Source organism: Mastacembelus armatus, chromosome 21 (assembly GCF_900324485.2).
Source record: "Mastacembelus armatus chromosome 21, fMasArm1.2, whole genome shotgun sequence".
NCBI classification, from domain to species: domain Eukaryota; kingdom Metazoa; phylum Chordata; class Actinopteri; order Synbranchiformes; family Mastacembelidae; genus Mastacembelus; species Mastacembelus armatus.
The window spans coordinates 28,185,550-28,199,097 of NC_046653.1; the positions used below are offsets into that span (position 1 = coordinate 28,185,550).

Here is a 13,548-nt window from a genome sequence, read left to right on the forward strand (position 1 = left end):
ACCAACAGTTTTCTGTTTTTCAATTGACAGTAATCCTCCAGACTTTTTTTTTTATATGGTAGTCACAATAAGATGGATTAAAATAGGAAGCGTTTATTACTTTATCTGACTTTATTTTTTGTTTTTACAGAGCCACCAACCATTGAGCTGGACTTCCGTGATAAGATTATTATCCGTGTGGGCGAGAGCTGCTTGCTACAGGGTCGCTACACCGGTAAACCTTCTCCATCTATTGTGTGGTACCGAGACGATGAGGAGCTGAAGGCCGACCAACACGTCATGTTGAAGAGCACGCTGACCACCATGTCACTAGGTCTGCTGAAGGCAAAGCGTGAGCACAGTGGCAGATATGTGGTGGTCGTGGAGAACAGCACTGGATCCAGGAAGGGAGTCTGCAACATCACGGTTGTCGGTACGTAATCGGAACTGAAGCAGAAGCCTGGGACTAATACAAGCTATGAGCATCAGCAAAAGATGCAGTAATCACTGACATAAGAAAAAGAAAGTTTATAGAGGATTCTGGAAGACACCACAAGTAGCTGTGCATTTACATTCACAAATTATCCACAGGTGAAGTCGACAGTAAAAAACATAAACCCTCAAAAGCTGCAAGACTTTCTGAAAAACAGGCATATTAGTACTTCTTGATTTTGACACCATTCTTTTCTCCCCACAGACCGTCCGTCTCCTCCTGTTGGCCCAGTAATATTTGAGGAGGTGCACAGGGAGTACATGGTAATTTCCTGGAAACCTCCCCTGGACAATGGTGGTGTGGACATCTCCAATTACATCATTGAGAAGAGAGACGCAAACAGAGACACCTGGAACACAGTGACATCTGCCACAGCCAAGACCACGTGCAAGGTGGTTTATTGACCTAATGTTGGTGAACGTTTCCCAGTGGAAAAAATTTGTCAACATTCATAAATGTTTACATGTTGTTTTGTTGTCCTAGATCCCCAAACTGATGGAGGGCAGGCAGTATATCATGAGAATCTCTGCTGAGAACATGTATGGTATCAGTGATCCGCTGGAGTCTGAGGAGATGCGAGCCAAAGATCTCTTCAGTACGTTCTTCTCACACACTGCCAAGACATATTTACTTTTTCACATTTTCATGTTTCACCTTCAGGTCTTGTGATCACCAGAATCACTGAAATTGAGCACATAATTACTGAATGTGTGAGAAAAATAATATTTCTGCAATACTAGTGGACCCTTATAACGTACCTTTTGTTCCAATGACCCCCTGCAGGAGTCCCTGAGGCCCCCGATATGCCCACAGTAAGAGAGGTGTATGCCACTAACGCACTGGTTCTGTGGAACCGTCCTCGCGATGGCGGGAAGCCCATCACCAACTACATTCTGGAGAAGAAGGAGCCCACTTCCAAGAGGTGGTCTCGAGCTACCAGAGAACCACTATACCCAGCCACGCAGTACCGAGTTCAGGACCTGGTGGAGGGTTGTGAATACGAGTTCAGGGTGATGGCTGAGAATGAAGTGGGAACAGGAGACCCTAGTGTCCCTTCCAAACCAATTCTGGCCAAAGATCCCATTGGTCAGTGTAACATAAATAGCCCAGCAATAATAGCGAGTTTAGTATGTAATCATTTTATGTTCATGTGTGTTTATATGTAGCAGGGTTGAGTCAGGTTACCAACTTTTTATAGTTTTTTAATTGATTTTGTAACTTTTCTGATAATTCCTTTCACAGTGCGCCCCAGCCCTCCAGTGACCCCTGAGGCCTATGATAAGACCAAGGACTCTGTTAGCCTGAGGTGGCAGTTGCCTCGCCATGATGGAAATGGCCGGATACTGGGCTACCTTGTTGAGTACCAGAAGCCCGGGGCCGTGGAATGGATTCAAGCCAATGAGACCCCAGAGGACTGTCCCAACCTCCACTATGTAGTGAAGGGCCTGACCGATGGACGGGAGTATGCCTTCAGGATCTTCACTGTCAACGCCGCTGGCAAATCTGATCCTGCCTATGTCAAACAGCCAATCAAAGTCCACGACAGGCTAGGTTAGGGGTTCATTCTTCTGTTTTCATGCAAAGCATGGGATCAGTTTTTGAGGCACAAATACATTTTTAAGTTTAGCCTGAAATAATGGATTTTAAGAACCATTTACAAACCACTAACTATATTGTTTTTACTCATTTGGTACAAGATTTCAAAGCAATTTAGTTTAGAGCTTCAAGAAAGAAACAAAAACATACATATACATACAACTGTACAGTTCATTCAACTCTTCATTTTGATGTTGTTTATTATCATTGTTATTATGATCAAGACTAGTAGTACCAGCAGTAGTAGTATTATTCCTCCTGTTTCTGCTTGCAGAGGAGCCAGAGTTGCTGCTGGATGCTAACATGGCACGTGACCATCTGGCTATGGTAGGCACTGACATCACCCTGAGTGCCACCATTAAGGGTATACCAACACCCACTGTGAGCTGGAAGAAGAATGATGGAGATGTTCCTTCCCACATTATCATCGCTGTCACCACCACAGGCAGCAAACTTTTCATCCCCAAATGTGTTCGCGCAGATTCTGGCAACTACACTATCACTGCGGAGAACGCTGCTGGAAAAAAGTCAGCAACATGTGCTGTGCTGGCGCTGAGTAAGTGAAAAACCCACCAGTACACACATGGTCAGCCTTGAACAACTGTTATATTAAAGATAATATATTTATATTTTTTGTAAAGATTGATATATTTTGGGTTTACAATAATATACTGTCATGCTATGACAAAGAAAATGTGTCTGAAATCCACTTTTATTTACACCAGACAAGCCATCTCCTCCCCGAAACCTGGTAGTCTCCGAGGTGACCAGTGAGTCTGCCTACCTGACTTGGAAGGCTCCTGAGGACAATGGTGGTGCTGTCATCTCCCACTACGTTGTGCACAAGAAAGATGTGGCATCAGAGCAATGGGTGCCGGTCTCTGCTGCCAATAAGAAGCTGAGTCTGATGGCCATGTACCTGATGGAAGGCATCCAGTACCTGTTCAGGGTGGCTGCCGAGAATCAATTTGGCAGAAGTGACTACGTGGTGACCAAGACACCCATCAAGGCTGTCGATCCTCTCTGTGAGTAAAACTTATAATTTCATTTTGTTGTCTAAATCTGCTTTGAAAATTGATGAATCCTGCCACTTGCAGATCCTGAAGGTGTCACTCTCATTGGTTATGAATGATTTCATTCATTCAAGTTTCTCAAATCACTTGCGTGCATCCTTTGTCTTCAATCTGTCATGATACAGATTTGGTGCAATAAAACATAAAGGAAGTTATATTAAGAGCATTGATAATCGACCGTTATGTGTCGGTCTCAAAAAACTGTTTAGAGATGTTAGACTTGAATAAATCCAAAACAAAATGAACAGTTCTTTCTGGGACACCTTTCAGATCCACCTGGCCCACCCAAGAACCTGCACCATACTGATGCAGAGAAGACAGAGGTGTGGTTGGAATGGGAGTGGCCTGACCGCAATGGCGGAAGTGAAATCACAGGCTTCATTGTGGAGCACCAGGAAGAAGGCCAGACTGACTGGGTCACCTTCAAGACTGTGAGCAACAGTCATGCCCATGTCACTGGTTTGAATGAAGGCAAGACTTACCGCTTTAGGGTCAAGGCTCAGAATGCCATTGGACTGAGCCGTCCTGACACCAGTGTCCCTGTCACCTGCCAAGAGAAGACATGTAAGACACATGATTTTCATGAAAATGTTACTGTGAATTCCACACCTGCTTTCCCCAAAACATTCTAATATTGCTGTTGTGTTCTTTCAGTGCCACCAACTATTGAAGTTGATGTGAAACTTATTGAGGGGCTTGTTGTCAAAGCTGGCAGCACTATCACTCTTCCTGCCAAGATGATGGGCATTCCCATTCCCACTGCCAAATGGATGACTGATGGCAAAGAGATTGCATCAGAGGGCCGCTATCACATTGAAACTTCTGGATCCTCAACCATTCTCAGTATCCCTGAGTGCCAGAGAGGAGATACTGGAGAGTACATTCTCAGTGTGTCCAATCCTGCAGGCAGCAAGACCGCCGCCCTGCACGTCACTGTGCTGGATCTTCCAGGACCTCCCATCGGGCCCATCAACATCTTGGAGGTCCACCCTGATCACATGATGATTCAGTGGAGAGCACCCAAAGATGATGGTGGAACACCCATCATCAACTATGTGGTGGAAAAGAAGGATGTGAAGAAACCGTGGGAGCCCTGGTCTGTTGTTAGTTCCAGTGGTGTCAGCACCAGGGCCAAGGTGTCCAGACTGGAGAAGGGCCGTGAGTACATTGTCCGTGTTCGTGCAGAGAACAAGATTGGCATTGGTGCTGGGCTTGAGAGCCCTCCAACTATTGCAAAGCACATGTTCAACCCACCTGGGCCACCAGGGCTGCCAGAGTGTTCTGATATCACAGAAAATGCTGTGACATTGACATGGACTTTGCCTGAGTACGACGGAGGAAGCCCCATCAGCGGCTATGTGATAGAACGCAGAGAAATGACAGGAAAGTGGATTCGTGTCAATAAAACACCAGTGCTGGACCTCAGATATAGAGTCTCAGGTCTGTTTGAAGGCAACAGCTATGAGTTCAGGGCGTTTGCTGAGAATATTGCTGGTATCAGTGAGCCTTCTCCCACTTCCAAGCCCATCAAAGCCACTCGGGCTATCACCAAACCTGGACCTCCTGCCAATCTTAAACTGAAGGACTGGAGCAAATCCCATGCAGACATCTGCTGGACCAAGCCTACAAGAGATGGTGGTAGTCCTATTCTTGGCTATGTAGTTGAGGCTCAAAAGTCAGGAACTGCACAGTGGAACAGAATCAACAAGGACCTAATAAAAATGTGTGCTTATCGAGTGCCAGGGCTCATTGAAGGAATGGAGTACAGAATTCGTGTCAGAGCCACCAACAAGGTTGGAGACAGTGAACCCAGGGAACTGGCTGAGACCATCTTGGCAAAGGACATCCTAGTCCCTCCTGAAGTTGTTGTTGATGTGTCCTGCCGTGACTGTCTGACAGTCACGGCAGGTCAGATCATTAGTTTAATTACTAGAGTGAAGGGCAGACCAGATCCAGAGATCACATGGAGCAAGGACGCCAAAACCTTGTCCCGGGATAAACGCTTTGAAATGAATAATAACTACCCTCTGTGTGAACTTGTCATCAATGATTCAGTCAGGTCAGACCATGGTAAATATGCCATTGTTGCCAAGAACAGTTGTGGACAAGCACAGGCCACAATTCTCGTCAATGTGCTAGACACACCAGGAGCTTGCCAGAACCTGAAAGTGGCCTATGTGACCAAGAACTCCTGCATGGTGTCTTGGGAGAACCCTGAGGACAATGGAGGCACTGAAATCACTCAGTACATTATTGAGTGCCGTCAGCCCAGCCAGAGATGCTGGACAATGGTCTCCAATGACTGCACCAAGCGTCTAATAAAGGCTCCTCTTACTGAGGGTTGTGAGTACTTCTTCCGTGTCAGTGCAGAGAACAAAATTGGTGCTGGTCCACCCACTGAGACTAAGACACCTGTTCTGGCAGTTGATCCCATTGAGAAGCCTGGTGAACCCATTGACTTCCATATTGCTGAGATTGGCAAGACCTTCTGCTTCCTCAAGTGGAAGAAACCGGACTATGACGGTGGTAGCCGTAACCTAGGTTATCATGTTGAGAAGAAACCGAAAGAGGCTGAGGAGTGGGAAAGGCTGCACAAAGGTGCCATAAAGGAGACTTACTTCATGGCAGACAGGTGTATTGAAAACCAGATCTACCAATTTAGAGTTCAGACTAGGAATGAGGGAGGTGAAAGCGACTGGGTGACCACAGCTGAGGTACTGGTTAAGGAACAGCTTGTGGTGCCTGAGATTAAGATTAAATTGGATGGAACTCTTGTGGTAAAGGCAGGAGACTCCATTCCCATTGAGGCAACAGTAAAGGGCAAACCACAGCCTGATATTAAATGGACCAAAGATGAGAGCACAGATGAGCTTAAGAAGGGCCCCAGAGTTCAGATCGAAAGTGGTGCTGACTTCTCTAAGCTGCTGCTTACTGCTGCCAGGCGCACTGACAGTGGCAAATATGTTGTGACCGCTTCCAACAGTGCAGGAACCTGCTCTGCTCATGCCAAGGTCAAAGTACTAGATAGGCCTGGCCCCGTCAGGGATCTCAAGGTGTCTGATATCACTCTTGATAGGTGCCATCTGGCTTGGGAAGTCCCAGAGGATGATGGTGGTTGTGATATTTACAACTACATTGTTGAGAAATGTGAGACCAAGAGAGGAGTCTGGTCAGTGCACTCCAACGCTGTCATCACCAATAAAGCTAAAGTCACTCGTCTTATTGAGGGTAATCAATATATCTTCAGAGTTCGTGCTGAGAATAAGATGGGTCCTGGCCCCGCAGTGCAAAGTGAGGCCATTGTTGCTGGTACCCAGTTCAATGTGCCTGATGCTCCTGAAGCACCAGAAGTCACCAAAATTGCCAAAGATGAGATGACTGTGGAGTGGTTAGAGCCTGAGAAAGATGGAGGAAAACCAGTCACAGGTTATCTGTTGGAGAAGAAAGAGGAACATGCAGTTAGGTGGTCTCCTGTCAACAAAGATCCAATTCCCAGAACTCATCTAACAGTTGCTGGGCTCCTGGCTCTCCATGACTACCAGTACAGAGTCAAGGCTGTCAATGAAATTGGCATCAGCAGCCCAAGCAAGCCTTCACGTGCCATCACTGCCAGGGATGCAATTGGTATGTAAATAGTAAAAATGTTTGTATTGCATTTAATATTTCTAGTTCATGTAGTATTTGAGCAGAGAAAATACATGGCGTCATGTTCACAGTGTAACGTCTTCTTACAGGGCCTCCTGCGCCTCCTACCAACCTGAAAGTGCTAGACAGCACCAAATCCACTGTCACCCTGGGGTGGACAAAGCCTGTATCTGATGGTGGAGCTCCCATCATTGGCTATGTTGTGGAGATGAGGGCACAGGGAACTGCAAAGAAAGGAGATGATGGTTGGAAGAGATGCAATGTTGCAGCTCAGCTGGCAGTCTGTGAGTTCACGGTCACAAGTCTGGATGAAAAGCTTGTGTATGAATTCAGAGTGTCAGCTCAAAACCTGGTAGGCATGAGCCTGCCCTGCAACTTGGAGGGTGGTGTCATACCAAGAGAGATTCTAGGTAAGAATTTAACTGCTTAATCTTAACTGGGTCAGTGACAACCAGATAGTTGTTTCATGTGACAACATGGGGGGGTCTATAGATTAACATTAAGATGTGGTCTGTACTTGTGATATCTAGCTGACATCTGCAATGTTCCTTCCAACAGTGGCACCAGAGATTTACTTGGATGCAAACCTGAAGCAGGGATTGACAGTGAGAGCCGGCTGTCCCATCAGGCTTTGTGCCACCATTGGAGGCAGACCACCTCCCAAGGTAACTTGGAGGAGAATGGGCATTGACAACGTGGTCAGGAAGGGAAAAGTTGACCTCATCGACACCATGACCTTCCTGATCATCCCTGACAGCACCCGTGATGATGCTGGCAAATATTGCCTTAATCTGAAGAGCCCTGCTGGGGAGAAGGCTGTGTTTGTCGATGTTAAGGTTTTAGGTAGGTCCTGTTTTTTAATGACAATGTACAAGTATAGAAGAGTCACTGTTGCAGTCAGCCTTCACTGCAAACAAACTAACAGTACAGAGTCAAGGCAAACAAAATAACGTTTTAAAAATTGTCATAATTTGTTTTGCCTGACAGACACTCCAGGACCTGTTATGAATCTGGAAGTTACTGATATTAAACAGTCATCAGTCACACTATCCTGGAGTCCGCCGGACAACAATGGTGGCAGTGAGGTTACTCACTACATTGTTGAGAAGCGTGAGATAGACCGCAAGTCATGGGCAACTGTCAAGGCTGAAGTGGAAAAGGATAAGATTCCTTACCAAGTCAATGGTCTAATGCCAGGCTGTGAATACTACTTCAGAGTCACTGCTGTCAATGAGTATGGTTCTGGAGTTCCCAGAGTGACACCTACTTCCTACCTGGCCTCTGATCCTGTCAGTATGTATCATCTCTTAATCATACAGTATGTCACTGCAGCTGACCACTTGGCTCATTCGTCTCTGTCCATTTTAACAGTCAGTTAGAAACACTTGAACAACACCTGTCCAATTTCCTTTTATAGGCAGACCTGATCCTTGTCCAAAAATTGAGGTTCTGGATATCACAAAGAACAGTGCGACAGTTGGCTGGGTGAAGCCCATGAGGGATGGTGGTGCAAAGATCGATGGTTATGTTATTGAATATGTTGAGGTCAAACCTCCTCCAAAGCCTCCAGCACCAGTGGAGGTTTGTGATATAATCAAACTGCTTCAATCAAGTGTTGGTTTATTTTAAAAAATCATAAGAATTTGTTTTGTCCTGTGACTGTACTGCAAGACTGAAGTTAATCTTAACTTAATATGCTCAAACAACTTGCCACAGGTTCCAGAAGGAAAGGAAGCTCCTCCACCTCCTCCACCTGTAGTGGTAGAGGACAAGGAGGCAAAACCTGAAAAGGAAGTGTGGAACACCTACACCACAGTGAAAGGTTTAACAGTCCACATCAGTGGCCTAAAAGAGGGCAAGAAGTACAAGTTCAGAGTGGCTGCCAAAAACATCATGGGCCTGAGCTTATTCACCGCGACCAGGCAGCCAGTTGAGATCAAGGAACAGATGTGTAAGTTGTTATGTCAGATTGATCTAAGAGGTCATTTAGCAGTAGCTGTAGTCATTATCTATAACATAACATGATAAACTAGCAGTTGAATCTTCTTGTTAACTTATCATAGCTCATGGTTAGGACTTGTTGCACTAATGGTGAGCACTTTAATATGGTGTACAATGCAGGGATGGCACTAAATCTAGCTACTATTTGTTATCTTAAGACTTTGCTCAGCCTAAATTTAATGAGTCAAATTCTTGTGTCAACACCTGCAGTGGAGCCAAAGATTGTCATGCCAGAGACAGTGAGTGACAGAGCTGGAGCAAAGCTCAGAGTGGAGGCACTGGTTTCCGGAAAACCTGCCCCAACCTGCAGGTGGCTGCGTGGTAAAGATGCAGTAGTTCCCTCCAGCCGTCTGGCTGTACACCAGTCTGGCAACCTGTGTGTCCTCATCATCAAAGATGTGTCAAGAATGGACAGTGGAGAGTACAGCCTGGAGGCTGAGAACAGCTCTGCAAAGGTGGTCCAAACCCTGAAGATTATCATCAAAGGTTAGTATTATCAGTGATAAGAAATGATCAGAAAGAAATTGTTTTACAAGTTGAAATTCATCAATGGACATAATGACTCAGCTAACTTTTCTGTGTGGTTCAGACATCCCTGGTCCCCCTGAGGGCCCGGTGGTCATCAGCGACATTGACGCTGATGCCTGCTCTCTGGCCTGGAACAAACCACTGGAGGATGGAGGCACCAACATTACCAACTATGTGGTGGAGAAATGTGATGTGAGTAGAGGTGACTGGGTGACGGCTGTTTCTTCCTGCCCCAAAACGAATTGTAGGCTTGGAAAGCTTATACCTGGGAAGGAGTATGTGTTCCGCATCCGTGCTGAGAACCGCTTTGGCGTGTCAGACCCAATTCAGTCCGACAGGATGGTCGCCAAGTTCCCCTTTGGTAAGTTTAACTGAAATTTGAAGAGCAGGCTTTAAGTGACTTTAGATCTAAACATCTGTATAAAGATGACCATTTTTTTAATTGCAGACAATATTTTGTTTTCTCACCAGATGTTCCTAGTGAGCCCCTCAACTGCCGCATCAACAAGACCAACAAAGACTGTATGTTTGTGGCTTGGGATAAGCCAGAGAGTGACGGTGGCAGTCCCATCACAGGTTACTACATTGAGCGTAAGGAGCGGAACAGCCTGCTGTGGGTGAAGGCCAACGATACAGTCGTCCGCAACACGGAGTACCCATGTGCTGGCCTCATTGAGGGCCTGGAATACACCTTTAGAGTGTGTGCCATCAACCGAGCTGGCCAGGGAAAACCAAGCAAGAAGACAGACTTTGTCACTGCCAGAACACCTGTTGGTGCGTTTGAAACAAACACCTATGCACCTAATATAGGGATTTCAGTTTTGTTTTCCATCTGCTCATTTGTCTCTTTGTTTCACAGATACTCCCGGTAAACCTGAGATCCTGGATGTAACCAAGAACTCGGTTGCTCTGGTTTGGACACGCCCCAAGAATGATGGTGGAAGTAAGATCATTGGATACTTTGTTGAGGCCTTGCGTGTACCAGGAGACACTTGGATACGCTGCAACACCAGCAGTCAAAATGTCCCAAGGGAAGAGTATACAGTGATGGGCCTGGAGAGAGACCTGCGGTACCAGTTCAGAGTCATTGCCAAAACTGCCGTTAACATAAGCAAACCTTCTGAGCCTTCAGAACCTGTCCTGGTCTGTGCTGAAAATGGTGAGAGTTTTTGACTGACCAAATCAGCTATTGTCTCTTCAGTTTGGCTATCACTGGTTTTTGATTTAGAAAACAATGCAAAGATACACATCACAGCCATAAAACCTACTTATTGCTTTTTTATTATACACAGTTCCTCCAAGGGTGGAGCTCAGTGCCAGGATGCAGAAGGGTTTGAAGGTAAAAGCCAAAACCACAGTACTCCTGGAGGCTGAGGTGTTTGGGAAGCCAATGCCCAGAGTGACCTGGAAGAGCGGAGATGATAACCTGAAGTCAGGTGAAGGCCAGGTCATCACCCAGCAAAGAAATCACTTCCAGCTTGAGATGACAGAAGTCACCAAGGAGCACACAGGAACCTACACCATCTTGGCTGAGAATGCCAGTGGCTCCAAGACGGCCGATATCCATCTCGACGTCCTGGGTAAGTACTTTAACATTGTACTACAGGTTCCTACATGATGTCATCATGGCTTCACCAGTTATTATGCTGTGTTTTATTGGCTGTTCCATTTTTGTGTCTTTTCAGATGTGCCTGGCCCTCCTGCCAGTGTCAAATACACTGAAGTGTTTGCCAACAGTATAAAGCTGTCCTGGCAGCCTCCTCTGAAGGACGGTGGTGCTCCCATTACCACTTATATTGTGGACAAGCGTGAGACCAGCAGAGCTAACTGGGCCCAGGTCTCTGCTAAGATCAAGGCCGACATCCAGGAATTCAATGTGGACAAGCTAATTGAGGGTCATGAGTACCAGTTCCGAATCCGTGCAGAAAACATGTGGGGAGTAGGAGACCCCCTCATCACCCACCCTGTCATTGCCAAGAACCCATTCAGTAAGCCACCACCGATATTTCATTTGGGCTCACAGATTACCAGGGCAGCATCAGCGGCACTGAAGTTTAAACCAGATCTAAAGCTGTGACAACTTCATGATATACTACATCAGCTTCATCCAACCTGTTTACTTTCACATCATATATTCTGTCAAATGTAAAGTTTCTTCTCACACTCAACCCAGATTTGGCTGCTACGTTCCAAACAAATGCAGGTTAGGTTGGTTGGCGAATCTAAATTGGTCAGAGGTGTGAATGTGAATGTGTGTCTGTCTCTTTGTGCCAGTCCTGTGGTTGTTATGACCTTAGTATCAGTTTGGTGTTGTGTGTTCTGTGAGTGACAAGTCTCTTTCTACAGCTTTTGCATTGTGTGTGATGTGAGCATGGGTGTTGAAAATAAGTGGTGCCCTATGATTGGCCCATTCAAAAATGATGGACACTATGGCATTGGACCAGCAGATGATGTCACAGTATATCTACCATGATGACAGCCACCTCCTTGCTGTTCATCGTCTGCCACTCAACAACTTGGTTTTTGTGATGTTCTGATCTCTTGTTAGACTAGGGCATTAGTGTTGTGCTTGTAAATTGTTAGTGTAAAGGCTGTGAACGGGGACTGGTTAAGATTAAGCATTGTTGGTTTTAGATCAAGCAAATGAGCTTGTTTCTTTTATATATGTTTTTATACTGTTTTGGTCACACACTACTTAAAATTAGTTTCTTTTGGACTGCTGTTCTTTGGAGTGAAAAGAGTGAGAGCCACATGTTATGTCCAGGTTTTGCCTCAGCCTAGTCATAACTTGATAGAATGGTTATTTGTCCAAGGTGGAACCCCCTTCCACCAGGGTCAACTGGGATTGGCTCCAGACCCCCTGTGACTCTGGATACAAGATAAGCAGTAGAGATAATTGATGCATATCAAAAAATAAACCTTTACTGTGGTGTTATTTCCAGCTGTGCCAGGCCCTTGCGAGGCCCCAGTGATCACCAATGTGACCAAAGACTGTATGACTGTGAGCTGGAAGGAGCCTGCCGATGATGGAAAGTCCATGATCTTGGGCTACATGCTGGAGAAGAAAGAGACCAAGGAAATAACCTGGACAAAAATGAACAGAAAGCCTATTACAGAAAGGACCCTGGAGGCTACAGGCCTCACAGAGGGAGCTGAGTATGAATTTAGGGTCATTGCTGTCAACGCAGCAGGGCTTGGGAAACCAAGTGAGCCCTCAGCTGGCACCACCGCACAGAATCCCATCAGTGAGTCCCTTGAACTCTGAAAACTTTGCTTAAGGAGATACTACATGTATAGCTATTCACACAAAATAAACACAATATGAACTTAAACTGAATCAATGTGTTCTTCCCCAGCTCCTCCTGGTCCTGTTGTGAATCCCAGTGTGACAGACACCACCCGCAGCACCATCAGTCTCACCTGGACTGCCCCCACCAACAATGGAGGAAGCCCCATCATTGGATATTTAGTGGAGTGCAAGCGAACTGGCACCACTGACTGGATCCGGTGCAATGTCCCCAGGAACCTGCAGGAGACACACTACATCATTGAGAATCTGATTGATAAGGCTGAATACCAGTGCCGTATCACTGCCGTTAACAAGGCTGGATTCAGTGAACCAGTTGAAGTACCCGGAAAACATGTTGCCAAGGACATCATTGGTATGTAAATGTTTGATTTCTTGAACTACGCTTATTTAAATTATGTGGGGCGGTGAGTTGGAAAAAAAAGTTTGCTAGCATCATTTTAAGCTTTAGAAAAATAACATTATCAGTTCTTTCCTCCATTTTGTGTACATTAGGTCTTAGCAGCTTTTCTCACACTGTCCCCCAACTGTGTTTATGTAGTCCCTCCAGAGGCAGAGCTGAGTGCACAGTTAAAGCAGGGGCTTGAATTGCGTGCTGGCACCACCATGAGACTGCATGCTACCATCAAGGGTCGTCCCACTCCTAAGATCACCTGGGCAAAGATGAACACCAACATCAAGGACCGCCAAGGCATCATCATCAAATCCACCAACACTGACACCATGGTGGTTGTGGAGAATGTCAACAGATACGATGCTGGCAAATACGTTCTGAACCTGGAGAGCTTGGCGGGGATGAAGATGTACACCATCGTTGTCAAAGTTCTTGGTAAGTGAAGGATATTTCTGTTTATTATGCAAACAATTTAATCTTAATTTGAGTGACTGATGGAAGTCAGTCATTGTTGGACTAATCAAAAAGAGGA

At 45.8% G+C, this 13,548-nt stretch overlaps 1 protein-coding gene across 1 annotated transcript in view; it reads left to right on the top strand.

Moving 5' to 3' along the window:
* The window catches only part of LOC113123237 (titin-like), a 171,582-nt gene that overhangs the window by 108,772 nt on the left and 49,262 nt on the right, over positions 1 to 13,548 (top strand). The window contains exons 166-188 of the mRNA XM_026295055.1: positions 131 to 412; positions 677 to 864; positions 956 to 1,067; positions 1,256 to 1,558; positions 1,715 to 2,023; positions 2,343 to 2,624; positions 2,794 to 3,093; positions 3,412 to 3,705; positions 3,796 to 6,765; positions 6,876 to 7,196; positions 7,345 to 7,629; positions 7,774 to 8,079; positions 8,204 to 8,367; positions 8,503 to 8,737; positions 8,998 to 9,273; positions 9,377 to 9,676; positions 9,787 to 10,089; positions 10,175 to 10,474; positions 10,608 to 10,895; positions 11,001 to 11,303; positions 12,258 to 12,560; positions 12,672 to 12,977; positions 13,164 to 13,451. Coding sequence (XP_026150840.1) covers positions 131 to 412; positions 677 to 864; positions 956 to 1,067; positions 1,256 to 1,558; positions 1,715 to 2,023; positions 2,343 to 2,624; positions 2,794 to 3,093; positions 3,412 to 3,705; positions 3,796 to 6,765; positions 6,876 to 7,196; positions 7,345 to 7,629; positions 7,774 to 8,079; positions 8,204 to 8,367; positions 8,503 to 8,737; positions 8,998 to 9,273; positions 9,377 to 9,676; positions 9,787 to 10,089; positions 10,175 to 10,474; positions 10,608 to 10,895; positions 11,001 to 11,303; positions 12,258 to 12,560; positions 12,672 to 12,977; positions 13,164 to 13,451 — 9,018 coding nt within the window. The remainder of the gene's footprint in view (positions 1 to 130; positions 413 to 676; positions 865 to 955; positions 1,068 to 1,255; positions 1,559 to 1,714; positions 2,024 to 2,342; positions 2,625 to 2,793; positions 3,094 to 3,411; positions 3,706 to 3,795; positions 6,766 to 6,875; positions 7,197 to 7,344; positions 7,630 to 7,773; positions 8,080 to 8,203; positions 8,368 to 8,502; positions 8,738 to 8,997; positions 9,274 to 9,376; positions 9,677 to 9,786; positions 10,090 to 10,174; positions 10,475 to 10,607; positions 10,896 to 11,000; positions 11,304 to 12,257; positions 12,561 to 12,671; positions 12,978 to 13,163; positions 13,452 to 13,548) is intronic.